This window comes from Sparus aurata, chromosome 11, assembly GCF_900880675.1.
Source record: "Sparus aurata chromosome 11, fSpaAur1.1, whole genome shotgun sequence".
NCBI classification, from domain to species: domain Eukaryota; kingdom Metazoa; phylum Chordata; class Actinopteri; order Spariformes; family Sparidae; genus Sparus; species Sparus aurata.
In genome coordinates this window covers 4,365,781-4,393,471 of record NC_044197.1, presented here as the reverse complement: position 1 = coordinate 4,393,471, position 27,691 = coordinate 4,365,781, and the positions used below count along the sequence as shown (strand labels likewise).

Genomic DNA, 27,691 nt, shown 5'->3' with positions numbered 1-27,691 from the left:
GGTTGATCTCTGTGCCTCACTTGTTACCAGCGGCATCAGTTGGAATTGTTTTCACCTTCTGGGCCTGCGTGCGCGTCATCATGGAATTTTTCTTCCCCTGGAGACGCCTATTGTTGTGAGAACTAATAAATAAGACGTTTGGCAACTTCTGTCTAGTTTGACTGATGTCTGTCAGTCTGTCTATCTGTGTCAGTGCAAAACTTCAGACGCACATGTGAGAACAGCACTGATTTACAATTTCTCATTTACTTTATTCGCCGCTGTGGATTTTCTTTTCTTTTTTAGAGCTTTTGCACACTTTGAAGACACAACATATTACATAACTTGTGAGCTGAGGTGTTGTTTAGCAGAATGTGTTACCTTTGGACGAAACCAGACTCACTGTTCCCCCTTTTTTTAGCCTTTATGCAAAGGAACGCTTGCTAAAAGACTATAAAAAAGAAAGCGCGTTAACTGATGTGACTTTTAACAGATTTTCCTTTTGCAAATCATGATCTTATCAATTATGACTTCAAAATGACAGTTTGCATTCAGATCCAGATAGAACTTCAGACATTTTCCCTGATTATGAGGCTTTAGGAGTAGTACCGCGTGAATTGTGATATGTTCTTATTAATCCGGCATTTGTTTCAGGACCTTACATGTTACCTCACACGGGATTTGTTCCTGCATGAAGTGTGTTCCTCCTGCAGCAGCACTGTTGCAGAATGTGTTGGGTTGGAATGCAGCTGGACACGCCTCTCTGTTTCTCCGGAGTATATAGCAGACCTGAGCACAGACAACCTGGGCGGAAACCTGGACGAGCAGCAGTGCAGCAGTTCAAGCTTCTCCACGGCCAGCATCTGTCTTCTCTCCTCTCCTCACTAGGTAAAGGAAAATTGTTATTCCTCTCCAAAATGCATGCTTTTGCTAAATGCTATAAACTTGTTATAAGAATGCTCTGTAGCTCTTCAGATAGCATCTATTAAATCAGCTATTGCCAACAACAATTACCTGCAACACTGATCACGCCCACGTTGACACGAACTCTGTTTCTTATTCTGCAACAAGGGAAGTTAAATATTTTGACAGTGCGGATGTCAAATACATTTTGAATGCGTATAAGAAATCTTTTTAACGACAAAGAAAGAGTGCAGGAATAAAGCAGTATGATAAGTCACTGGAAATTTAAATTGAACCAAAGTCAATCAGAAATGTTCATATTCTCGGCCAGGAAAAACAAAATGTCCCAACACTGGGTGGAAACTTTGCAAGGCAATAATTACAGAATAAGACACATGTTTTTTTGTATTTGGCTGTGGGGAGTGGCTCTTCCTGCTTCAGGAATACCAGACCAACACTTAGCCTTGCAGACTGGCAGTGAGAGGAGAGGACACTCCCTGGTACACCCAGGTGTTTTTTTTTACCACTTTAAATCAACAGTCTTCCAATTATCAACTGGTACCTGTATAACAGGTTAAGTGATAAATGATAAATGCCGCAGAGTAAATAGAGGGTGGATCTGGAAGAGCAAGAACTTGTAATTGAAATGGGAAAAAGCTTCAGAATGCACTATTGATGAAATTGTAGATAAGGTAAGATTCCTCTTCCAGAGATTGCTCGGTAAAATGACAGTTACTGCTTGAGTGAACATTTGAATGCTTTGTGACGTGCATGTGATGATAAAATGTGGGGATTATTATGTTTCTATAGCAGTGACGAGGGCTTTTTGTTTTCGGTTTTGGCTGTTTTTATTTCCCCGATCTGATCCAAACATGACGGGAACAGTTTTCTGATTTTGAGTCTTAGTAGCAGATATAAAAATCTGTATGAAAATGTTGATGCAACAATCCAATATTCTCACAATTGAGTATCTAATCGTTTCGTCTATAAGATATCTGAAAATACTGAAAAACGAATTAACTGGAGACACTTTCCAGTCTCCAGTTCATTTTCTTCTTCTTACGATTTGAGAACTCTCTGAACTGGTGTGTTTTAATATCCTTAATGTTCTTGTCTCTCCTGATGGGTTGATAAAAAACGACGTGTCTTCTCTCAGGACTTCAGCACTATGGTTCACCACAAAGAGTTCGAGACTGCAGGGAAGGAGGATGGCCTGCAGGTGTGGCGGATAGAGAAAATGAACATCGTCCCCGTCCCCAAGGCTCTTCAAGGAAGCTTCTACGAGGGAGACGCCTACATCGTGCTCTACACCCGCGAACGTTCCTTCTACCTGCACTCGTGGCTGGGTATTGAGCTCAGATTTCTTTGCTGATATCTCAAAGCAATCCCTGGATTAATGAACTGTCTAATTCTCTTTTATTTTAAAACTACTATCTGTTATACCACAGGCGAGAAAGCTACCCAGGATGAGAGGGGGGCTGCCGCCATCTTCATGATGCAGCTGGACGACCATCTTGGTGGAAGCCCAATACAGTATACTGAGTTTCAGAACGAAGAGTCGAAAACCTTTTTGGGCTACTTCAAGAGAGGCATCCAGTACAAGGTGAAACATGATTTATATATATATATACATATAATGACCTTTAAGAACCTCAATCCATGAATTAATTAATGTCTTTGTACCAGATAACAAAAGCCAAGACGTTGATTATCAAGTGAAACCAACAGAATGACCAAAGCTCACGGTGTTGTTTAAGTATATGTTTATATGGGAAGTAGAACTTGTCACGGTGCTGTTTTGGGAACTGTTTGGAGCCCGGGTTGATTGCTCCCTCGGGTTTTTCCGCTGAAGGTCTCCATGGAGAGTTTGAACCGGCAAACAAGCCGAGCACAGAGGTGCCCTCTGACGCCTAAACGCCCGATGGCTGCGGATGTAACCAGATGAACTGGGCTACTGGAAAACATGTCTTTTGTCTTTTTATCCAAGAGCAAGATGAGAAGATTGTTATAATTGTTTATGCATGTACACACAATATAAAAGGTTGGTTAGCCTACATTTGGAAATAGGGAAACAGCCAGCCTAGTTAATGTATTTTTTACACTTTGTTTGTCGAAAAGAGTTATAAAAATTAGTAAATGATCGTGTCAGTAAGTGACCTTAAAGGGATATTCCGGTGTAAGTTTAATCCATGGTCTAACACACCGTGAAACTGTGTTAGACTCCCTCTCGAGAGATCAAGTTAGCAGACCGCTAATTTACGGAGTTTTATCAACCTCAGAAATGACCGCACGACAACAATACACTGCAGTAAATGGATCCAAATATAAACCGCCACCAAAAAGCCACAAATAATGCTCAGAACAGCACCAAACTTCAGCAACAGTACAAATAGGGTCTCAGCACATAGTCCGGGGCATCTAACCTCCGCTAGCTTAGCTGGATTTCTACTGAAAAGCTGACTAAATTTACCACTCTTCTGCAGCAGCGTGCTGTGGACGGGAAGTCCCGACGAGTCGATTACCGAGTGCAGTAGAGTTCCGCGGCTCATGGATGAAAATGTATGATTATGACTGCATGGAAAAGCAATCAAAGTTCATATGTGTCTTACCTGCCAGTTTATAACAGTTATTATCGAGAGCGGACAGGGAAAAGAACGGAATTGAGCATTTCTAACCGCACTCGGTAATCGTCGCGTCGGGACTTCACCGACCCGGAAGCTGATGGAGGAGAGTTGAAATCTGTTTTTAGCTTCCCAATAGAAATCCAGCTAAGCTAGCGGAGGTTAGATGCCCCGGACTATGTGCTGAGACCCTATTTGTACTGTTGCTGAAGTTTGGTGCTGTTCTGAGCATTATTTGTGGCTTTTTGGTGGCGGTTTATATTTGGATCCATTTACTGCAGTGTATTGTTGTCGTGCGGTCGTTTCTGAGGTTGATAAAACTCCGTAAATTAGCGATCTGCTAACTTGATCTCTCGAGAGGGAGTCTAACACAGTTTCACAGTGATTTAGACCATGGATTAAACTTACACCGGAATATCCCTTTAAGAGGTACGCTAGATCCTCCGCATGTTAACTTTCTTGGCTGTAGCTTCATTTTTAGCATACAAACATGAGAGCGGTGGCAATCTTCTCATCTAGGTCTCAGCAAGAAAAGCAAACAAGTGTACTATTTCCTAGGAGTCAGTGTTTCTTTAATATTAACCCTTTAAATATATGATTGTTAGGCTATTATTTGAAATCTACACAACATGGAGCTGTAGTACAAGTTTACAGTTCTGATGCTTTATTCATCTTCACTTGCTCTCCAAAGAAAGGTGGAGTCGCCTCCGGCTTTAAGCAAGTTGTGACCAACGAGGCCAACCAGAAACGCTTGCTGCACGTTAAAGGTCGCAGGAACATCAAGGCCAAGGAGGTGGATATGAGCTGGGATAGCTTCAACACAGACGACTGCTTCATCATTGTCTTGGGAGAGGTAATCTACAAGAGGGACCAGATACCCAAAATATGTTCTCGTGAATCAATACAGGCTTCAGGTGTTGCAAAACTTTATTTCCATATTTTTTTTCCCCCCCCTCCCTCACCAGAACATCTTCCACTGGTCCGGCTCAAATTGCAATCGCTTTGAACGCCTGAAGACAACTGAGCTGGCCATCGACATCAGGGACAACGAGCTGAGGGGCCGCGGTAAAGTAGAAATGATTGACGAAGGCTCTGAACCGGAAGAAGTCATTAAGGTGAGCTTTTATTTTGTTTTTTTTTTAAACAGGAAACCTAATATTTGTGGCTGTAAATGTGACTTCGACTTCATGGCTACAAGAAAGAATGCAAGTGCGACGGTGCAATCTGTGTGTGTGTGTTTTAGGAGCTTGGACCTAAGCCTGACCTCCAATCCTCAACTTCTGAGGACAAACACACTGATGTGAAGAACTGCAAAGATGCGTCCCTCCATGTGGTAAACACGCACACACTGAGCCTTTTAAATTAATTCCTGTAAAGTCGCAGTCTCTAGAAATGCAGGAGATAAATGCATGTGATCATCTCTGCTCTCTCTAGTTTTCTGACGCCTCTGGCGCCATGAAGACGACCGTGGTGGCTGACAAAAACCCATTCCAACAAAATATGCTCAGCATGAGTGAATGCTACATTTTGGATAACGGTGGAAACAAAAAGATATTCGTGTGGAAAGGTAAAAGAACGCGACATCTATGCATTTTCTGCAACCTCTTTAGTTTGTTTTGTGTAATTCATCAACGCTCCAACTGGGAGAATTTGATTCATTCAAAGATTTAAGTTTGAAGTCTCTAACCACAGTAACACACACCCAACTACAGGAAAAGATGCTAGTCCGGATGAGCGCAAAGCAGCAAGGACTGCTGCAGACAAGTTCATCAAAGAGAAGAATTATCACCCAAACACTCAGGTAATGTGGCCATGCAGTGAAAAAACACACAACTTGACTGTTCGGCTACATATTTAAGACTCTCCTCTGTCTATATCTGACGTGAACAGATCCAGATCCTGGCAGCAGGAGCTGAGACCATGCTGTTTAAGCAGTTCTTCTTCAACTGGTTGGACAAGGATGAGAGCACAGGCCCAACAAAGCCGTTCATCACTGGTCGCATCGCCAAGGTGGATCAGATTCCCTTCGATGCCTCCAAACTCCACGAGACGGCTGCCATGGCCGCCCAGCACAGCATGGTGGATGACGGCTCCGGGAAAGTCCAGGTAGGGTCCCTAGCCTAACTGGGCTCATGCTGTATATTCACGTCTGCAAACATGTCAGTGTGTGTAGACGTGACACTGGTGATTTTCTGCAGATCTGGCGTGTGGAAGGAAAAGATAAAGTGCTGATGGACCCATCCACCCATGGACAATTCTTTGGAGGTGACTGTTACCTGGTGCTGTACAGCTACAACACGGGAGGCAGAGAGAAGCATATCATCTACACCTGGTGAGTGCAACCGCTTCAGCATGGCCGGGTTTACCTGTAAGAGGGGGGACCGGGGCAAGGTGTTGTTGTTGGGCCTCGATTGGACCCCCTTTTACTTAGAGTTAAACCTGCCTGAGTCACGTAGATGCTCATCGGCGGTGGCGGTTGTTTAACAATGAAGACAACAACTCAAATGATCCCACGCTACGTACATCTTTTGTTCTGTTTTGATAACTAGCAGAAACTGCACACTGCGCGCTTGAATTAGTTTTTAATACGTTACCGTTTTTGTTTTCAGGCAGGGGCAGAAGTGCTCTCGGGATGAACTGGGGGCTTCAGCCATCCTCACCATCAGCCTGGACAACTCCATGGGTGGAGTGGCTACACAGGTAAGACATCTACTGTGAAAACAATGTATGGTATAACACAGGTCTTTCTTGAAAAAGGAATGTTGTACTTTTGTTTAATGACTTACTCCATCCATAGAGTGAACGACTGCTATCACCCCTGTCGCCGGTGCATGTACGGTCTGTTTAGCTGCTGCTGTGTCTCGGCAGGTTCGCGTCACTCAGGGCCAAGAACCTCCTCACTTCGTGAGCATGTTCAAGGATAAGTTTTTGGTCGTCCACCTGGGTGGGACGAGCCGCGAGGGGGGCCAGAGTGAGCCTGGCAGCAAACGACTCTTCCACATCCGCCAGTCCTCCACCAAGGCCACGCGGGCCGTTGAGGTCAGCCTCGCTCACTACAATGGAAGTGGATAAACAGATGCTTTCTAATGAGCGATTCACATCAAACCCTCCCTCTGTTTGTGTCTCGCCAACCCAGGTGGAGCCCACTGCCTCTGCCCTGAATACAAATGATGTGTTTGTGCTGAAGACTCCCGAGGCTCTGTATTTATGGAAGGGGAAGGGACAGACCGGAGAGGAGATGGATGCGGCTCGGTATGTTGCCAGCCTGCTTGGAGGAGCTGTCACGGAGGTGGAGGAGGGCGAGGAGCCAGGTGAGAGCTGAAAACAAAGCCTGGATCTGTGCAGGATAACAGTGTGAGATAGTTCCCGTGGAAAACTGTTGGTTTCTTTTTGTTGTCAGCACCTTTCTGGGCATCGCTGGGTGGAAAGAAGGCCTACCAGACCTCCAAGACCCTGCAGATGGCAGTCAGCGCCCCAAGGCTGTTCGCCTGTTCCAACAAGACTGGCAGGCTGATTGTAAGCAAGACTTCATTTATTTGAATGCTTACACTTTTTTTGAAACCTAATTATTTGAATGTTTTTTGTGTGGTTACTCTGTAAACATGTGTTGCTCCATATTTAGGCAGAGGAGGTGCCTGGTGAGTTCACACAGGGCGATCTCTTACCCGACGATGTCATGATTCTCGACACGGGGGCTCAGGTGAGTCGCCTTCGCTTCTAAAGTGAAGCTCCATCAGTTTTACACATTAAAGAGTGTCACATCACACGTCAGCGTCCGTTCTTGTAGAACTAATCTTTGTTGCTGCCTTATCCCTGAATCTAGGTCTTCGTTTGGATTGGAAAGGAGGCCAATGAGGCCGAGAAAACTGGATCAGCCAAGATTGGTAAGACAAACAGGAGATATTAGAAATTAGGAGAAAAAACACCAGGCTTTGTTCACATACGGATCCTTATTTTCTTTTCAGTGCAAGACTATTTGGATTCGGACCCCTCCGGTCGCAGCGGCATCCCCATCACCACCATTAAGCAGAAGGAGGAGCCTCGCATCTTCACAGGATGGTTCCATGCCTGGGACGCCAAGTTTTGGCAGCAAGACTTCGAGAAGCTCTTGAAACAACGTCTAAATTAGTGGAAAAAAAACATGAAGCAGAGGACACCTGCAAAGATCCATTATCCAGCATTAATTACCGGACTTCAAAGAATAATCAACATTAGAGATATTGGCGATTTTAAACCTCACAAATTTTTTATTTGCGACAAAAGAATGTATGTTATTACGTAGATTGACCTTTTTGCCTCCAACGTTGCAAAGACAAATTTAGATTGTGAAACACACGGTTTTAATAAAAGTGACCTTTTTTGAAAACTGTCTCGTGTTGGCTGAACATATTTCTCACGTCTTACAATTCACTGTGACAACAAACTTGTTATCATGAGCCTAAATCCCCACCAGGCAGCAGCACCATGTGTAGGCCATGCTGGATGGTAATCTGTAGCCCATGTGCACAAGGCTTCTGCTGAGTTGCAGACCTGTGGATTAGGGAGCGGGATATAAAAGTGCCTCCACGTCGTCCCTCTAGCTCTACTACCGCACATCTTTTGTTTCCTTCTTTTTGCTCCCTGGATCTGCGAGACAAACACTGAGCGGGCACAATGAGCCAGAAGGTGGTCCTCATCACAGGATGCTCTTCGGGGATCGGCCTCGCCTTGGCTGTCCGCATCGCAAAAGATGAGAAGAAGAGGTTCATGGGTAAATGTGCCATATTTTGAAAAAAAAAGCTTTGTGTACATTTTGCCATTAGTAACAACCTTTATACTGGACAAGTTAAGTTATTGCAAAGTTAGCAGCTCTTGGTTCAAACACAGGGCAGATGCAGCGTTCAGGGCGTCCTATTCTATATGTGCAATCATTTCTAATGTGAAATGTGGTTATTGACCATTTATATGTTACTTTTGATATATTACAACATTTTGAAATATATATGCACCTCTTTATGAGGTTTTTATCATTAGCTACACCAATTCAACACAGACATATTTGAGATATTAGGTAGTAAAGTGTCTAAACTTCATTAATAATGAATAATAATGGTGAATATTCAAGATTGAGGCCACACAGCTGACTTTCTAATACTATTGTGTCAGTCATTATAAGGCTGTGACGTAAAGAATATCGTACACAAACAAACAATAACAGGCGTGTTCAGAGTGAAATGCTGGCATTAAATGTTTCTGCAAACCACAGATACGTTAAGTTTTTATGTTTTAATATGTTTCATATCAGTATCTGTCTAAAATGTGTGATCATATCAGGAGGAGGAGAGGATGGTGGTGGTGTGGCTGCTGGGTAAGAGGGCCGCCGAGCCAGAGACAAGAGTTTGAGACAGTTTTTTAACATTTGTAAACGTGAAATATGTCACGCCGCATATAGACACACAATGTTGTAACATGAAAAACAGAAAGTTTAAACAAAGGAAATGTAAATGTCTGCAGATTATCCTGAGCGACTGACACACTGCTTCTGGAAAAGATGCTGCGCTACGAGTTTAACAACTGCCGTTTTTTCAACGGCGCCGAGCAACAAAAACCAAAATGAATCAATGGTTGTGTTGGTTGTAGTGTACGCCACCATGAGGAACGTCAGTAAGGGCGAGGCGCTGGTCGAGGCAGCGGGTCGGGCTCTGGGCAGGACTCTGGAGATCAAACAGCTGGACGTATGTGACGAGGACTCCATCAAAGCCTGTGTGGACAGCCTGCCTGAGCGCAGGGTGGACATTCTCAGTAAGTCCAAACCATTTGGTTCAATGCTGGCAGAAAATCGGCAAGTGGAGCTGTTGGTCCTGCAAATATGCATATTTTGTGTAATATTTCCTGACATTCTTGACTTCCTCTCGCAGTAAGTAATGCTGGGATGGGTCTGATTGGACCCATCGAGTGTCAGTCCATTGACGAGATGAAGACTGTGATGGACACCAACTTCTTCGGGCTCGTGCGTTTGCTGAAGGAAGTCCTTCCTGACATGAAGAGGAGGAAAAGGGGTCATATTGTGGTTATTAGCAGCGTCATGGGCATCCAGGGTGAGACGGTTACATCTGTTCATCACGAGAGCATTTGTTTATAGTGTCTACACATTGTTTTAACGATGTCTCACTCTCTTCTGTTTTGTTCAGGAATTTTATTCAACGACATCTATGCGGCGTCCAAGTTTGCAGTGGAAGGCTTTTGTGAAAGTTTGGCGGTACAAGCCCTGAGGTTTAATCTCAAGTAAGAAACTGATTCTCATTTCGTTTCGTGCAGGTTTTCTTAGTGAGATTCGAATTGTGCTCTCAGAGCTCAGTGACAGAAACAGCAACAGAGCTGACATGAACATACCTGCAAAATTCTTCTCTCTGTCTCAAACATCTGCGCACTCCGATTGCACAAACGTAACCACCAAAATAAGTCATAGTGAAAACAACCGTGGCGCACCCTGGTCTGAGGCAAGTGCTAACACAGTATCATTACATAACCGAGTATTAAAGGGATAGCTCTGCAGGGTGGCGTCCAATAAGAGACTAAATTTAGAATTAGCTTTGTAGCATTCAGTTACGTTTTAACACAACAAGATTATGTTTGTATGTACCTCTCTTCTTGTCTTCTCAGTATCAGCCTCATAGAGCCCGGGCCAGTGATAACAGAGTTTGAGCGTAAAGTCTATGACGAGGGCTTGAAGACTGATCTCAGCAAAGCTGACAAAGTGACTGCGGACATGTTCACCAACATCTACTTGAAGAACTACAAGCAGATCTTCGAAACACTCGGACAGACCCCTGAGGACATAGCAGAGGTTATTGTCCTCTCCTGAAAGCTCGGAGATAAACAGATCTTCAAATGTTCTGCACTGACTTAAGTTCACGTTTCTTCTGTGCTTTTCCTCCTAGCACACTCTCAAGATCATCACCATGGAGGACCCCCCTTTCCGTCATCAGACAAACACGCTTTACACCCCCATGACCACGCTCAAATACGCCGACCCCAACGGCGACCTCCCGATTGACACGTTTTACAAAATGGTGTTCGAGCACGACAAGGTCTTCAACGCCAGTCTGAACTTCCTCAAACTGCTGCGCTGGAGAAGTCGAAAGAGCTTCACCTTGGAAAAGGACAAAGCCAGCTCATAAGAGTCCACGCTCATCCTTGTTATTCATGGAGAGATACATTCATCCATGCATAGATTCCTTGTAGACTTCCTTTGTTTCATTTTTAGCTGTAGGGCTTCTTTGTGATGACACGATGATTATTGTGAACAAATAAAAAAACTACATAAATGTGAAAATGCGATCTGTTTTTACGTGAGCTCCTCCCGCTGGTTTTAAACCACAGACCACCCTGACACATTCAGCTGACTACTATAACTCTCTTAATTCGTTAAGCCTCCAAGCTCCATATTACACAGTATGTAAGCAGTGCGGTAAGCAAAACTATGAAGGGCAGCGACTAAACCAGTGCGTCAAATGAAGCATCCAGATAATCCAGATCGTCGAGGGGCTGATGCGTATTTTACTTAAAGAGAGCAATAAAGACATGCATCACTTACACAAAACCAGTTATGACACCAGCCTAGGTTATTATGTTTGAGGGACTGGATTATGTGGGCTATTCATACCGGGCCTAATCTGGGATTCAGCTGTTTGCTCTGAGCCTCGCACCACACGGACTCCCTGAGGACCCCGTTCATAAACAACATGACAATGAAAACAGAAGAACAGAATAAAAATAAACACATAATAAAAGAGAAAGGAAATAGAAATGTGTAATTCTCTATATGAACAGCAGGTGGCGGTACGCACGAGCAGTGCGGCGTCAAACACCTCCCTGCTGACGTCATTTCCGGTTTTTCGGCTTGACGCTGTATCCGCATAGATTTAAGCTAATGCTACACATAATATACAATTAATAAATGCATTTAAAGTGCCTTTAACATTGTTTGACGTGTTGGGCTTTTTCGTCGATGTATGAAAGGATAACCAGCAGTGTTGTGGCGACTTTATTCGACTCCAGCCAAACTATTTGGGCCACTTAAGTCGGGGGCAGTTCATTGTTAGCCTAGCTTTAGCCATGCTCTCGAGCTCCGCTTTCACTTGTCTTCTGGGTTGCGGCTTGCTTGCGACAGGGACCACAGCTACTAGCTAGCTTGTTAGCTAGCTAGCTGAGCATTATTTCCCCAGTATTGACGGTTTTGTGTGTTGTTGTTGTTTTTTTGTTGTCGTTTGTGTTTAAGCGTTTCTCGGACATCTCATTCCACGTAACATTTCAGTGTAGCGGCGGCGGACTGCAGACACAGCACCTCGTTCTTTCTTTTTAACACGTATATACGCTGTTAGCTTAGTTAGCCGGGCTAGCACCAACGGCTCACATTGAGGAAACGTCATTTTTTTGGTGAGATTTAAGTTGGTGTTGTTTGGAAACTGGGAGAGTAAACGTTAACTCCATCAACTCCAGAAGGTGTGTCGACGTCTGTTTTTCACCACCCAGTCAGGGAACGGAGACTTTTTTGTACCCCCTGCCCATCATTTGTTTTGGATTGTGCTCATTTATGCCTGCCACGATGGCTTCTTCCTCTGGAAACGACGACGACCTCACCATCCCCAGAGCAGCTATCAACAAGATGATAAAAGAAACTCTCCCCAACGTGCGAGTGGCTAACGACGCCAGGGAGCTTGTGGTTAACTGCTGCACGGAGTTCATCCACCTCATATCCTCAGAAGCCAATGAAATATGCAACAAGTCCGACAAGAAGACCATATCTCCGGAGCATGTCATCAACGGTGAGTGCTGGTTTTGCATCGTCTTTACCCAAGGGACCAGTGTTTTGAGGGATTTTGCAGGGGGGTGTGTCCATCTCCCCTGCCAAGAATGTTAAACCACAGAGAGTTAATTATTTCGCTTTCACACCATAGCCCTTGAGAGCCTCGGTTTCGCATCGTACATCACTGAGGTGAAAGACGTGCTGCAGGAGTGTAAAACGGTCGCCCTGAAGAGGAGGAAGGCGAGCTCTCGACTGGAGAACCTGGGCATCCCGGAGGAAGAGCTGCTCAGACAACAGCAGGAATTGTTTGCCAAGGTACGAGAAGGAAAAACAAAAGTTCAGACTCATCTTGAAAGTACTTTGTGTGGTTAAATGCAATGGAGGTGTCATCCTGTTTATACCTTTCTACCTTAAAACAGTGCTCTGGGGACCTTGTTTTCATCTGAGAACAGCTTATTTATTCAGTTATGGTAAAAATGTTGGTATTATCACCTTGTTAATATTGTTTATATTCAAATTAGTTTGATATCTTCTACAAAATCAGACAGTTCACCTTTTTAAGAGTGCAGTTTCGGGTTCATTGTCAGTTTAAATAAGTGTTCATTGTAGATTAAATGTTGATTTCACAGTGTAGTTGCTATAAAATATTGCTGCCATCAGCGTTTTAACGAGTCCGCTATGAAACTCGCTTTCACCATATACTTTAGTCAAATAAAACCTCCTGGGAGAATGAAAGTTCACTGGCGGTTGAGTCAGTCGCCATTTCTATCTGCTTTCATGTCTCAGTTATAGACTAAATGAATGAATACACTGGGGGATGCATAACAAGTAATACCTCGGTATTTTCTGCGAGTGGGCTCAATGTTTAGTTGTGAGTCACAGCCACCGTTGAGATGTTACAAACACCTTTATTTAAAACAGACTGTATCCAAAACAAAATGCAAAGACACAGAGATTCCCTCCCAGTTTGAAAATGTACAACCATGTAATTGAGAAAAATAATTAGATAAATAGCACATAGCACTGGTACTGAGAAGTTGAATGAGTATACAAGTATTAACTAAGTCCATTGTAGTTTGAAACAATTAAAACTCTGTGTGGAGTTAAAGTAGTTTTCCACGGCCTTTCAAATGAGTATAGTCCTCTACAAATGCATATTGTTTTTTGTGCGCATACTAAAAAGAAAGAGAGAGACTTTGCCTCGTGTACAAAATATCTGTGCGTCCACTGTGCTGCATTTCTATAAGCACATCTGTTGCCCTCACTGTTTCCACTTTTAGTAACACGTTGCAGTTATGTGTACAAATAGTAAAGGAAGCACACATTTAAATAATGCAATGTCACGATTAACAGGTAACATGTGCCTCTGATAGGATGAAAATGACAATGAATTACAGGTGATAGTCTAATGAAAGCAATAGACACTAAAAGGAGTGCAGTCAGTCAAGGTTGCAGATGGATGTGTTGTCTGAGCAAGAATATGTATTATAACATGTTAGGGTTAGGTACTGTACAATATATGTAGTGTACAATGTGGATATAATTTAATTTGGAACATGCTTTTAGTTTGGTGAAGTTCATGGAGCTCCATTACGCTCAAGTTTACATTTTTTGTGATTTAGCAAATCCATTTCCAGCGCAGACTGTTTGTCTGCTCAGCTGTTGTTCTCTAAGCAAATGGGAAACATGTCTACTTTATCCACATTAAAAATGCACAGTGATGTCTGATAATGCATGGCACTTTCATTTAGCACTTACACTAGAAAACTGGCAGCAGGACCATAATCCATTCTTGCAGCATGTAATGTAAAATATAATTCAGCCTTGTGTATCGTGATAATTTTTCTCATGTCTAATGACATAATTTGTCTCATCATCAGCATCCTTTTGTAATCGCCTAACAAGCTCTTCAGTTATCTCACGTCTCTGTTTTGGTCGGACTGTGTTGCTGCAGGCGCGGCAGCAGCAGGCGGAGCTCGCCCAGCAGGAGTGGCTACAGATGCAGCAGGCCGCCCAACAGGCACAGATGGCAGCAGCATCTGCCAGCGCCGCCCAGCAGGCCGGTTCCTCTCAGGACGAAGACGAAGAGGATGACATGTGATCCCCAGGACGTCGTTCACCTTGTCCGAAATCCCCTCCTGGGATTGTGTTGGCGCACAAATCTCCCAGTGCTGTCATCGCCAGAGACATGAGACCGCTGGTATTAAATCAGTGTAACATGAGAAATGCACATTGGAATGGACAGTGAAGAGAGAGATGAAGGGGGATTTCAAGATAGCCACACATTCTGATACCAGTACCTGAAAACGATTTGGATTGAGAGGCTGTTAGTGAAGTTTTTTGATTAATCTCTTATTTCCCCCTTTTTTCCTCCCCCCCCAGTTGCTTCTGTTGAATTATGTCTTGACATTATGTTGTGAGTAATTTTGTAGATTTCTGGATGTGATGTGATGTGGACACACCGAAGGCAGACACTGCCTTGGATATGTCAGTGAATTTTTGGTGATAACGCAGCAAGTGTTCGCTCCTTCAGGTACTGCACCAGATAGCTTCTGTTATCCGTTGTACTAGATCACTTTCGGTGGTTTAGGAGAGCTGCTCTAGAATGACTTCAGAGCAGTGGAATTCTCCTTTCTTGTGGTTTTGATGGTCATTTTTACAGAGACTATTTTCTTTACCCCCCCCTGCCATTGGTATATTTGTTCAACACAAGATCTTGTTGGGGGGTTGTTGGATATTGGAATTTTTTGGTTAAGTATAGGAATAAATTGACATTTTGTTTAATTTTAGCACCTTCAGATACATTATGTTGCATTTTTCTTTCTCCCTTGAACCACACACAGTATTGATAATTAGCCACACCTTTCAGAAACAGAATATTTTTGTCTCATAGAACCAAAGATCGATGACCGACTAACAGCTCAGTTAGTGTTTTTCTGTTTTTTTTTCCTTCTTGTTTTTAAAGGTGTAGGTGCTACTGTGATTCTCGTCGCTGACGCCAGGTCAGTGTAAACAATGTTAAGGATTATTAACCTTTGACTTTGTAAGATGCTTTGATATCCAGGCTGAATTTGTTATTTCCCCTTACCCCCCCCCTCGGGTGCAGTATCAAACATTTGCATTGTGACTGTGGTCAAACCTCAGTGTAAAGACAAGTAACCTAGTTGTGACACACATTCACTCGCCTATGCTACAACGTTGTATTCTTTAAGCAATAAAGGAATCATGTTTTATAGACAACGGTTTTGTTTTTTTTTTGTTTTTTTTTTTAAACTAAATTATTGTTCAGAATCTAAACACACCCCCACCCCCTCCTGCACTCACTCTGTTGAACCATGATTTCTCACTCGTGGCAGTCTCAGATGTGTGTTAGCGGCGGAGGAGCACTTACCTCACCGGGAACACGGGCTTGTAGTCTTGAGTGTCACCGTTCCGCATCATCTTAGAAAAATGGCGGGAGCAATCATAGAGAATATGAGCACTAAGAAACTGGTTTTCTTGGCTTTCTTTATTCTTGTTTTCCAAATTCTTTCCATCATGGTTGGAGCATTCATTGGTAAGTAGACAGATTTTTATTGCTTTTGTGTAATCGTTGTTAATTTGAACTGGCTTGTGTGATAAGATGGAGCTTTATTCTGTCAGTACTTCACAGAATATAACTCAAACCACATCCCTCTGATTGGATTTTCCCCCCCCTTTTGCTGTAGCTCCCAATCCCACCAGTGCCATACGCTACCTGGCTACTAAATGCATTAATCGCCACAGGGCACGCGACTGGCTCGTGCCGTGGGGATCCAATCGCTGCCAGCAGGTCCGCAGCTTCGATGAGCCTCTGGCCAAAATGTTAGACGCCAACGACATTGTTTTTGCCGTGCACATACCTCTTCCCAACAAGCAGATGAGCCCCTGGTTTCAGTACATGCTGGCTGTGCTGCAGTTTGACATTGCGTTCAAAATGATCAATCAGATCGGTAAGAGCCGAGTCCTCATCAGAAATATGAATATAATGCAGCATATAATCTTATTAAACTGAATCATGTCCCTTGTCTGTGTAGAAGATGATGTTACCATCACTATTGATGCCGGTCTGGCCTTCAGGGATGATTTAAAATCCGAGTGGACCACAAAGTTTCACTCAGTGGAGCAAAGACCTCTCAGATGCACATTTGCAGTCGCTAAGGTAAACCTGTGTGACAGCAGCTAATACATGCAAATAAGATGATACCAAGTGTTGTGTATTAACTGATAACGGCCTGTACATTTGCAGACATATGAAAATGAAGGCCGCTTTTATCACTGCGACCCCGTACCGTTCATGGAACTGGGAAGTGTGGCGCACAAATACTTTCTGGTTAACCTGCGCTTGCCTGTGAATGACACGGTGAACACCGGCATCGGTGAAATAAAGGACATCCAAATAGTGGTGAGTGCAATTCCTTCAGATTTGATTTAAGTCCGAGGCTGCGTGTGTTGACGTTCCCTCTTCTCTCAGGGCATCCACCAGAATGGAGGCTTCACTAAAGTGTGGATCAGCATGAAGACTGCGTACAGTCCCTGGATATTTGGGGCGACAGTTTGGTACTGGCACCGGATCGGCCTCATGGCAAGACCTCCTGTCCTTTTGGAAAGGTTTGTGTCAGGATGAAGAGCAGCTTAATGTATTCATCCAACCAATAACTGCATCGCTTTAATAACACCAGCAATGCTTAGCCACAAACATATGAAAGCCCTGAAGTGTTCAATATTAAATAAGTTATGATACATCTATAATAGTACATGGATACATCCGTGCATCTTTACAGGCTTTAGATGTTTTAATGCTTCTTTGTTCGAAAGTAGAGTGACGTTACACAACACAGCTCCATTGCTCTTAAGTTGAAACTAAAAAGCCAAACGCACTTCACAACCTCCTGTTGTGCTTTTAAGAGGCACGCAGGGCTTCAGGGGGCCACGTGGAGAGCAGGGGAAATGAAAAATGCTCGATCCAAAGTGCAAAATCTGCCTGCTGGAACCAGGTCGAAACTGTGCCTGCAGCGCAAAGTTGCTGGTCTTTTAAGAGCCAGTTTTTTTAAGTGTAACTCACTCGCCTTGTACAGGGCGATTTTTGCTCTGGGCGTCTCCATGATGATCCTGAACGTACCCGTGGAGTGGCTCTCCCTGGGCTCCGAGTGGACCTGGATGCTGCTGTTTGAGGACGTTCAACAAGGCGTCTTCTACTCAACGCTCTTCTGTTTCTGGATCATCTTCTGTGGCGAACACCTCATGGTCAGCACCTTTTTTACTTTTTCCCCCTATACTGTACTTTTTTCTCCATACATTCATCCCAATTTCTTTCAACAACAAACCCTTTAGGACCAGAGTCAGAGGAACCGTCTGTCAGCGTACTGGTGGCAGGTCGGGCTGGTGGTGTTCTGCTCCTCTGTTCTCCTCATATTTGACCTGAGTGAAAGGTAACGACACAGCTGCTTTGATAAAGCATTTTTATGATATGATTGTATCTGTTCTTTTAGATATGAATGTTCTTTATTTCTTATAAAGGGGGGTTCATTTGGCCAACCCTTTCTACAGCGTTTGGGCGTCAGAAATTGGGACAAAAGTGGCCGTATCCTTCAGATATTTATCCTGTATTATAAAACGTGTAATCTTAGAGGAATTCACTTTAAATGTGGGTGTCTTTGCTTTTTTCCTTGACTGACATCACAGATTACCTTCATTATTGTGGCAGGGATCTCTGTCGGTCTGTACTTTGTCTCCCTGTGTGGCATGGTGCTTTGTGTGTTCAGGAACATCGGTGGGAAATTACAGCAGCTTCCTGCGATGCCAGAGGCCAGAAGACTGCGTTATAAGGTTTGATTTATTTGTTTTTACGTCTGAATCACAAGTGAAACGTGAAATATTGGGATACAAATATTTTATACAATGGATGAAACAACATCCTGGATGTTTTTCCACCCTTGCTGGTTTCCAGGGTATCATCTTCAGGTTCAAGTTTTTGATGCTGGTGACTCTCGCATGTGCAGCCATGACTGTCATCTCATTCATATTAAATCAAGTAAGTATATCCCCTCTGTTGATCGACATGTATATCCTAACCACTAGTTTTATGATCATCACGTTTAAGCTCTGATAAACATTCCAACTTTTCTTATTTTTCACCAGGTCAGTGAAGGCCACTGGCACTGCGGAGACTACACTCTCCAGGTCCACAGTGCTTTCCTCACGGGGGTCTACGGCATGTGGAACCTGTACGTCTTCACCATCATCTTCCTCTACGCTCCCTCCCACAAATGCAACAGGAACAAGTCAACAGACAGTCTACAAACAGGTCGGTCACATCCCGACTTCATAATCAAATACAAGCAAATGAACGCATCCGACATGTTCCGCTGCAGCGGATGTTTTTCTGAGGTTATGTTCGCTGTCGACAGATACGCTGGTGAGGCCGGAAAGCCAAGAGAGCCGGCTGACGTGTGGAGAGCAGGGCCCGACAGAGACCTACAGGATCACCGGGAAGGTGGCTGAAGAGTGACTGTCGGGAACAACATCATTTAGAAAGCTTTCATTTTATACTGCAATTGTTGTTTCTGAGCAGTGTTAGGTTTCTCTAAAATGTCTAGAAAAATGTACACATTTAAATAGCAGTGAAGTCCATCAGATGTTAAACACAGATGACAAGTTAATAGAACATTTAAAGCTGCGTAATTAACAATAACACTGAAGCCTCCGCGGGGGCCTCACCACACCTTGGGCCCTGAATGCATCATGCTCACTTTATGGCAACTGAACTGTGGTGACTTGGTTTATTGTAACTGTTTGGTAAGATGGAAACATTTATTGCTAATTATAGCACACTATAAACTTATATAACGACCTAAGTAGGATGACAAAGAGGCGGAACAGAGGTTAAGAGGGCCCATCAATAAAATGTGTCCCCTTAAATCTGAGTCTGCTACAGAGACGGTGTTATAATGTCTTGTAACGGTCAAACATTTGTATTTTTATTTGTATTTTTCTGTACAATGTGTCACTAATGGTTGTTGAAATGCTTAATTAAAGAGTTGTAATTCTGGAGGTATTTAATGTGATATACCAATAAAGTAATTTAGAGATGGAGAATCTCTTTTAAAAGAAAACTTTGCTCTTCTGGTTTTATTCTCTCTGGTTTGAATGTGCATCGTGATATTAAGCAACCAAAACATATATCAGATCCTTTTGAATTAAACACACACACACTTAATTGTTTTTGAATTGCTTGGCTTGTTTAAACTTTGAGACTGAGACTCAAAGTTCAGCGTCACCATTCTTACAGTTTCTCTGATTATGGAAACTTCATATAAAATTGTAAATAATAGCCAGCGTTGCTCCACCGAGCTTTAATCTGAGCGGAGGTCTGATCAGAGAAAAAAAACCTGTGTGGCTTCACGAGACTTCATTCACTGTTCATTAATCATATCTTTGTATTTTAGTGCTTCAGAAGCCCTTTTATCTGTAATATCAGTTAGTTCAGCAGCTTTGAAAGATGATTCCACCTCTTGCTGTGCTGTGATATCAGGCAGCATGTTGGTTTTGGCTTCCTGGCTCCCACGTTGATTCCAGTTATAATTTCATAAAGGAAAAGCCACAGCTGATATCCTTATCGTCCTTTCCACAGAAGGAAAAACACCTGGTCCTAACAACATTAACAAGTTGGTTTATTCCAGTGTTCCAGTAAGACGGCGTGACGGTGAGTCAGCACCACCGATACCAAGAAGCTGAAACTGATTTAGTGTTTACAGCTGCGCTTAAATTACTGAGACACGTCAAAATAAATAAAAAAATAAAAAAATAAATCTCCTTATCCTTTGTGGTGACGCTTAAAGTGCCGTTCTGACAAACTACTGACAATATTTGTTGATTTGATGTCCTTTTGTGTTTGTGATGGAGAAACTATTGAACACTGATTTACAGAAAATACCTTTCAGACATGCTTTAAAAAAAGACGTCACTCTCACAAAGACTGATATTTTCCTCATCTTTAAATCCAACTTCCCAGCAGATTAAATTAATTGTATTAATATTTACAAATTGAGGTGGCTTGAATTTGAATGATTGTCCTCCTATCATCCTTTTTTTTTAAATTTAAGATACAGATTTAAAACCATATTTGGCTTCTGTTCAAAACTTAAAACAGAAAAAAACAGAAATTGACTATTTTAAAATGTCAAATGTTCTCCTTTTAGATGGATGGATGTATAGATAGACAGACAGACAGACAAATATTTAGAAAAAATAAACATAAAAATAAGGGCAAATATAGAGGGAACAAGAAACAAAGTACTGTATACAATATGCAACAAAAATAAAAGAATAGAGCATTCCTAACAATAAAAATGCTATATGCAATAAGATGCTTAGCAGTAATGAGATAAAATACAATCAAAATATTGAGGTAGATCAAATGAAATGTTGAGGTAAGCGCAACATGAGGTGCAAGAGAAAAAGGTGCAGGTTTTTATTTTTTATTGTATCTAGCAGACGTCTAAAATGTGTTCTTCTTCTTTGTTTTGTTTTTTATGTATTGGAGATGGAATGTGAATATTTTTGTCTTTATACAGCTTGAAATCCTCAAACAAACAAACAAACAAACAAAGAAACAGAGAAACAAACACAGGTGTGAGTGCAGCGTGCCGTGGCGCCGACAGAGGGCGCTGCTGCCTCCTCTCAGCCTGCAGACAGATAAGAGTCCAGCCCAGCGGCTCAGCAGCAGATGTCTGAGTCCTCGTCCTCCTCCTGACGCTGCGCTGCACACCGACACGGCTCCATGTTCACTTTCTGCGTCGTCAAAGTTCTTTTTTTTCTCTCTCGACACAGCGACGAGTGAAAAGCTGCGTGTCTGAATGAAACGAGCTCCTCCGGCGGTGTGTTTTTCATGGCTGGACTCTGATAAAAGGAAAAAAACAACACCAACAAGTGAGTCGGATCTGAGAGGCCAGGTGAGTCTCAGCACAGAGATTACATGAATAATCTTTGTGTAACATGACATGAGGACAATAATGCTGTGGTTTTAATAACACCAGCTGGGGGAGAAGTGTCGATCACTGTGATCAGAACAAGAAAAGCAGCATGAGTGTTTGTTTTCCTCAGGTGGACAGGTGCCTGCTGGATCTGCATGTTTGGTTTAAATGCTGGATATGTCCTGTCTGTGGCACTGGTTGGCTCACAGCACAGCAGTAAGTGACACTGGAGAGGAATTAGGGAGCAGAGATGGAAGTATATTTCTGAGAAGAAGCAGTCAGGAGCAGATACAACACGTCCCTTTATCCTGTTTAAAAGTTTAAAGTGTGTAAGTGTCAGGCCAATGAGTAAGAAAGGTGTTATAATTGTTGTAATTAATAGTGGAGCTGATTAAAAATACTTTGTGTGATACTGGGTGGATCAGAAGTATAATATTGTATCCAAACATGTAAGAATATCATGTTTTATATGTATAAAGTGTCAAAAAAGTCACACATTTTCTTTAGAAATGTTCTGGAATAGAAGTGTGAAGGCATAAAATGGGATTGCTCAAGTAAAATACACGTGTGTCAGAACTGTACTTAAATACTTGAGTCACTGGTGAGGAGAAGTTAAGCTCAGTATCACACCAGAGCCACAGTAGAAACCTTGAAACTCAATATTTAAATTGTTTGTTTGATCCGTTGGGCTATAACAGGAATTGTCGATCCGACAATGAGCTCCGACACCTCAGGTTGTATGTCTGCGTCAAATGAGATGTGTTGGTTTGGGAAACGCATTGTTTGATTTAAAGAAAACTGTTGAAGTTTTTCTAATGCACAGTGCAGCGATTTAAAGTGAAACTCTCGCCAAAATGCAACTTTTTTGTGAATGTACCCGAGTCAAACCTTTGTGTCAAAGCATAATTAAGACGAAAGAGGCACTTTTAAGATTTACCGTATTTTCATTTTGGGTCAAACTCATTTTCAATGGGAGTGCTACGGGCACTTTAGCAATAGCATCAAAATCTCTATTTTTAGAACAGTAAGAAGGCTTGACACAACATGAAACTTTGCTTTTTTACGTGAAGGTTTGACTCGGGTACATTTACTAAAAAAGCCTAGGTTGCATTTTGGCGAGAGTTTCTTTGTCTCATGTGACAATAAACTGAGTACGTGGAGGTCCTGAACTGGTCGGCTGGATTTAGAGGAATCACCTCTGGTTGATGGAACATTTGGACACTTTCGTGTTTTGACATGTTGTAATCCAAAGTAATCGATTACCTGAGACAGTATGACATAAAGAATCCTGGTAATAGTAGAAAATTAAGATAACTATTAGATTCCGCTGTTCAATGCAGTGAACAACATTCTGTTGTCATTGGGATGCTGATGTATATCCAAAGAAACAGTCAGTGGTGTTTTTAATGTAGCTCAATCATCTAGGCGTCCATGCAGAAGTCCAGAAACCAAAAAAAAAAATACCAGATAGAAGAATAGTCACTGACTCTGTCCAGACCGGATATCCACATGTTGTCCAGAGTGATCCGATCACAAGTGGACAGCTCTGAGTGCAGGTGTGAACACCTCGGGACACATTCAGTAAGCATTTGTGATCCGATCACTCAGATCTCATTCGGAGTCGGTCTGGGTCGCATGTGATCACGTTCTTTTAGCAGTGTGTACACGCGTGTCATGTGCGACATTGACGGTCCGCCTACACAACTGATGTCCTCCATTAAACAAACAAGAAGCTACAACAGCCGGAATAACAAATTAGCCTACACGCTGTCGGATTACCTTGTGGTGTGACCACACTGTCTCAACTAACCTCAGAGTACCCAGACGACTCACTTTGAATTTGCGTGATCTTAAACATTGTTAAAGTGAGCAGAAACTTGACTAACTTTGCAAAATAGCCACAGCAAATTCCAAATCATTCATGCCTTGTTGTAAACTTGGCATTGAACAGAAACATTAAGTGGTTGTTGCAGCGTCTGTCTGCTTCTGTCTCACATGTAGCAACATAATAACTTATGAAGAAGATTGATAATAAACAGGTTAAAACAGTAACTACGGAACTTCTTTGTCGCTTGTGGAGAAAGTCCCCAGACTCCCTTTGAAAATTGCTCAATTTTGTGAGTTGTTGAGTAAGAAAACACTTTATAAGCTCTGTGAAACAAGTTCTACAGCACATTCTGAACTATTGGGGCCTTCTTGTTAATTGGGCAAAATTTATACATGTACTTTGCCGTGTAAAGAAAATCTGTTGTCTGTCTGTCCCAGTGATGTACGCAGTGATGTGCACAAGGGGGGGGCAGTTGCCCCCCCTCGTGGCCCAATTGTTGAAAAATGCGCGCTAAAGTGCCCTCCTGAGAGCCAAAACGCGTGCTAAAGTGCCCTCCTGAGAGCCAAAACGCGTGCTAAAGTGCCCTCCTGAGAGCCAAAAAGCGTGCCAAAGTGCCCTCTTGGTTGGCAAAACACACTAAACTGCCCCCTTGGCTGGTCAGAACATGATAAACTGCCCTCTTGGGAGCCAAAACATGCGCTAAAGTGCCCTCTTGGGAGCCAAAACGCGTGCTAAAGTGCCCTCTTGGGAGCCAAAACGCGTGCTAAAGTGCCCTCTTGGGAGCCAAAACACGCACTAAAGTGCCCTCTTTGGAGCCAAAACGCGTGCTAAAGTGCCCTCTTGGGAGCCAAAACACGCGCTAAAGTGCCCTTCTTTTCGCCCCTGCCCTTCAAAAAGTCTGCGCACGCCACTGGATGTACGTGTCAATTTGTTCATAGAGCAGGAAGTGGAATTAGATCGTTGCATGTCGAGACAAATGTTAATGCCATGTCTGAATTCCCTCTATCACAGACTACTACTTTCATAAATGTAGTGATTGTTGTTGGCAGCTGGATCGACATCCAGGTGTCCCCATTAAATAATGATACCTGCTATTTTTATTATCGTTATCTGGCTGTCTGAACCTTGCTGCCCTGTGTTTACCTCCTCAGACAATAATTACTGCAGCAGAAGCCACAAGCGGTAACTCGAGTTTCAACAACTTTCAATCCGTCATCCTTTTTTGGGAAAAGACTCCCACGTATGAATTGTCTCACCAAAGTCTCCATCAGATTTTTAAAAGTTGCTATCGCTTCTGCCAAATCAACCAGACTCCATTCATCTGTCCACAGACACACAGTCGTCTTATCAGCATACAAGATATCAGCATCATTCACAAAACTCACCACCGCCATCTTTGTTCCTCTTCTCACCAATCACCAACTCTGGTTTGGTCACTTACCCAGGTAGATATGAAGGCTGCCTCTACCCATTATTCTTTACCCTCATGTTCTCCAATGTCCGCCCTCCTTTTTAGCTCCTCTCCCAATATTTTCATATCTACTTGAGTGAATAAAGGGTTTATTATAACCAAACCAAAGCTAGGACAAATCAGAACTCTGTCCAGTATCCAGTTGCAGATTGTGGTACTCAAGATTTCCAGTCATCTTTGTTGATGAGATTGTATTTAATGTTGAGCTGAAGTCAACAAACAGCATTCTAATGTAGCTGTTCTTACTCTCAAGATGTGTTATTATAATGATAAAATGACAGTTTTTTTAAATGGAGCACTAGATTTTTTACACTTTAACACAAGATCTTTCTCTGTTGGGATTATTTCCATAATGTCGTCAGTCACTAACAATCTGAGCCTGTCGGTGGTTTGTCAGAACCGGCACTTTAAGTGGACTTCAGTTGACGTTGCCCTCAAGAATGTTACAGCCATTGCAATCTGTGTCATTTACTGGCCAAATTTCATAACTATTAGTACCTATTATTGATTTACACACCAAATGTAGGTGTCTTTTTGCATAACACAACTGAAAAACACAAAGTTTCTCTTACTGGCTACAAGTGTGTGCTGTTGAGTTGCTATAAAGACCTGAATTATATATCAAATGTGCATATTTATTGTACGTGTATGTGTGTGTAAGTTACTTAAACATCTGCTCCACTAAATCTTAGTTATAATACATGAGTGTTGTGTCATGTTTCAAGCGGAATCTGTTCTGAGCTCCATCATAAGAAGCTTTGACAGTGAAACAGTCCAGACAGAGGAAGGAGCCACAGTGTTTTTAAAGGCATACCAGACTATTTCTCTGCTTATTTTTCAGTTTGTGGGAGATTTATGTTCTCAGCAGTAACACAGCTTCTGGCAGTGTGACTCTACCTGAGTGGGCTTCTGGTGCTGACGTGGGTTTGGCTGTGTTGCCTGGTTACACCACAGTCACTGGTTTGCAGACCTTAGCGTGGTTCAATCTCGTGAGAGCGTCGACCCTCCCCTCCCCCCCCCTCCTGCTTCTGTCCCTCGACTCAAATTCCACGCTCGGCCTCCAGGGAGCTGCTGTGTGCGTCACCGGCCTGATCACAAAGACCTTCAGAGAATGCTTCCAGTCAACACAGCGGAGCCGGCGGCCCTCGAGCCTTGTTAGTCCACAGCGATATGTGAAATCTGTTCTGCTGTTCTCCACACGTCAGAGCTCTCTCAGCCTCGTCACTGGAGCGTATCCCAGTGATGAAGGTATTATACACTCAGCGAGCGTGAGTGCATATGTCACAGATGTGAGTCTGCCTGGCACACAAAGCATCGCTGCTTATCAACAAGTGATGACGGCCGTCTCAATGGACCCTATGAGTTGTTTTGGCTTTAATGTCTGAAATCATATTCGACATGGAACAACAAGCGTCATTTTGTGTGGCAGTGAGCCGGCAGTGACCAAGCATAAAATTACTGCGCCCTTTCTTAAAGCCACAAGTTGCTGAGTAAGATCAACTCCTTTTTGTTGTTTTTTTAAATTCTGACAATATTAGGCCGAAGAAATTAGATTTATCAATTAAAGGGATATTCCGGTGTAAGTTTAATCCATGGTCTAACACACCGTGAAACTGTGTTAGACTCCCTCTCGAGAGATCAAGTTAGCAGACCGCTAATTTACGGAGTTTTATCAACCTCAGAAACGACCGCACGACAACAATACACTGCAGTAAATGGATCCAAATATAAACCGCCACCAAAAAGCCACAAATAATGCTCAGAACAGCACCAAACTTCAGCAACAGTACAAATAGGGTCTCAGCACATAGTCCGGGGCATCTAACCTCCGCTAGCTTAGCTGGATTTCTACTGAAAAGCTGACTAAATTTACCACTCTTCTGCAGCAGCTTCCTGTTGACAGGAAGTCCCGACGAGTCGATTACCGAGTGCAGTAGAGTTCCGCAGCTCATGGATGAAAATGTATGATTATGACTGCATGGAAAAGCAATCAAAGGTCATATGTGTCTTACCTGCCAGTTTATAACAGTTATTATCGAGAGCGGACAGGGAAAAGAACGGAATTGAGCGTTTCTAACCGCACTCGGTAATCGTCGCGTCGGGACTTCCCCGACCCGGAAGCTGATGGAGGAGAGCTGAAATCTGTTTTTAGCTTCACAATATAAATCCAGCTAAGCTAGTTGAGTTTTAATGCCCCGGACTATGTGCTAAGACCCTATTTGTACTGTTGCTGAAGTTTGGTGCTGTTCTGAGCATTATTTGTGGCTTTTTGGTGCCGGTTTATATTTGGATCCATTTACTGTAGTGTGTTGTTGTCGTGCGGTCGTTTCTGAGGTTGATAAAACTCCGTAAATTAGCGGTCTGCTAACTTGATTTCTCGAGAGGGAGTCTAACACAGTTTCATGGTGTGTTAGACCATGGATTAAACTTATACCGGAACATCCCTTTAAGTACTTAAATAGAAACTAATTCATCAACATTTTTTGATATTTTAAGTCTTTCATTATTCACATAAATGAAAAAAAGAAAAAAAAAGGTTTGCAATAATGAAACTGATCTCCTCAAATATTAAGAATCGTTGCTTGATATCACAATAAATACATTTGAGTTATAAACTGTTGTTGGTAAGTCCGGACAAACTATTATTATGACTTATGGCTGTGGGAATTGTTTGGCAATTGTGAGGTTTTTCCTCCATATAACAATTAATCACTGACCTGAAAAACAAATGAACTATTATCTAACTAACTAATTATTAAAATAATCACTAATTTTAACTGTAAACCTCTGAAGGTTACTTTATTTCTAGGGAAACCAAGTTATGGAGAAAGTCAGAATTCATCACTCCAAATGATCAATCTGACGAGTCGATGGAAATAAAATGAATTGCCGAATGTATTGATAATTGATTGATATAAGTAATTATTTTAAGTTATATGTCAAACATTTGCTGGGATTTTCTTCTATTCTCTCACTCATTTATGATGGTAAATTAAGAGTCTTAGCATTTTATACAGACGAAACAATTGAATAATTGTGAAAATAATCGTCAGATTTACCCATAATGAGAGTAACTGTTAGTTGCAGCCCACCTATTTGTGACTTACA

General features: G+C 42.6%; 5 protein-coding genes across 6 annotated transcripts in view; all 5 read left to right on the top strand.

Moving 5' to 3' along the window:
- Positions 1-739: 739 nt before the first annotated feature.
- On the top strand, positions 740-7,872 carry scinla (scinderin like a). Its single transcript, XM_030434067.1, has 17 exons — positions 740-867; positions 2,039-2,228; positions 2,331-2,485; positions 4,195-4,356; positions 4,469-4,618; positions 4,747-4,836; positions 4,938-5,070; positions 5,216-5,304; positions 5,394-5,609; positions 5,702-5,835; positions 6,113-6,203; positions 6,372-6,542; positions 6,640-6,814; positions 6,904-7,019; positions 7,126-7,203; positions 7,327-7,387; positions 7,469-7,872. Exons 2-17 carry the CDS (start codon positions 2,051-2,053, stop codon positions 7,630-7,632), a joined length of 2,163 nt encoding a protein of 720 aa, XP_030289927.1. The 5' UTR covers positions 740-867; positions 2,039-2,050; the 3' UTR covers positions 7,633-7,872.
- Positions 7,873-8,038: 166 nt separating this feature from the next.
- Positions 8,039-10,771, top strand: LOC115591779 (retinol dehydrogenase 8). Its single transcript, XM_030434084.1, has 6 exons — positions 8,039-8,253; positions 9,123-9,284; positions 9,401-9,580; positions 9,674-9,767; positions 10,146-10,329; positions 10,424-10,771. Exons 1-6 carry the CDS (start codon positions 8,157-8,159, stop codon positions 10,661-10,663), a joined length of 957 nt encoding a protein of 318 aa, XP_030289944.1. The 5' UTR covers positions 8,039-8,156; the 3' UTR covers positions 10,664-10,771.
- A 588-nt stretch (positions 10,772-11,359) lies between these two features.
- Positions 11,360-15,528, top strand: dr1 (down-regulator of transcription 1). The gene is made up of 3 exons (XM_030434085.1): positions 11,360-12,310; positions 12,443-12,606; positions 14,246-15,528. Exons 1-3 carry the CDS (start codon positions 12,079-12,081, stop codon positions 14,390-14,392), a joined length of 543 nt encoding a protein of 180 aa, XP_030289945.1. The 5' UTR covers positions 11,360-12,078; the 3' UTR covers positions 14,393-15,528.
- Positions 15,529-15,666: 138 nt separating this feature from the next.
- On the top strand, positions 15,667-19,424 carry LOC115591770 (protein wntless homolog). Its single transcript, XM_030434069.1, has 12 exons — positions 15,667-15,847; positions 15,999-16,262; positions 16,347-16,471; positions 16,559-16,714; positions 16,784-16,920; positions 17,388-17,556; positions 17,644-17,741; positions 17,830-17,893; positions 17,995-18,138; positions 18,260-18,343; positions 18,451-18,616; positions 18,720-19,424. The coding sequence occupies exons 1-12, from the start codon at positions 15,742-15,744 to the stop codon at positions 18,818-18,820; spliced, it is 1,614 nt and encodes a 537-aa protein (XP_030289929.1). The 5' UTR covers positions 15,667-15,741; the 3' UTR covers positions 18,821-19,424.
- A 1,582-nt stretch (positions 19,425-21,006) lies between these two features.
- gng12b (guanine nucleotide binding protein (G protein), gamma 12b) overlaps positions 21,007-27,691 on the top strand; it is a 33,047-nt gene continuing 26,362 nt past the window's right edge. The window contains exon 1 of one of the 2 annotated variants that reach the window (XM_030434095.1): positions 21,007-21,240. The gene's annotated coding sequence lies outside the window, so the exon portion shown is untranslated. Of the gene's footprint in view, positions 21,264-27,691 lie in introns of both variants that reach the window. The other variant, XM_030434093.1, reaches the window with a different exon arrangement.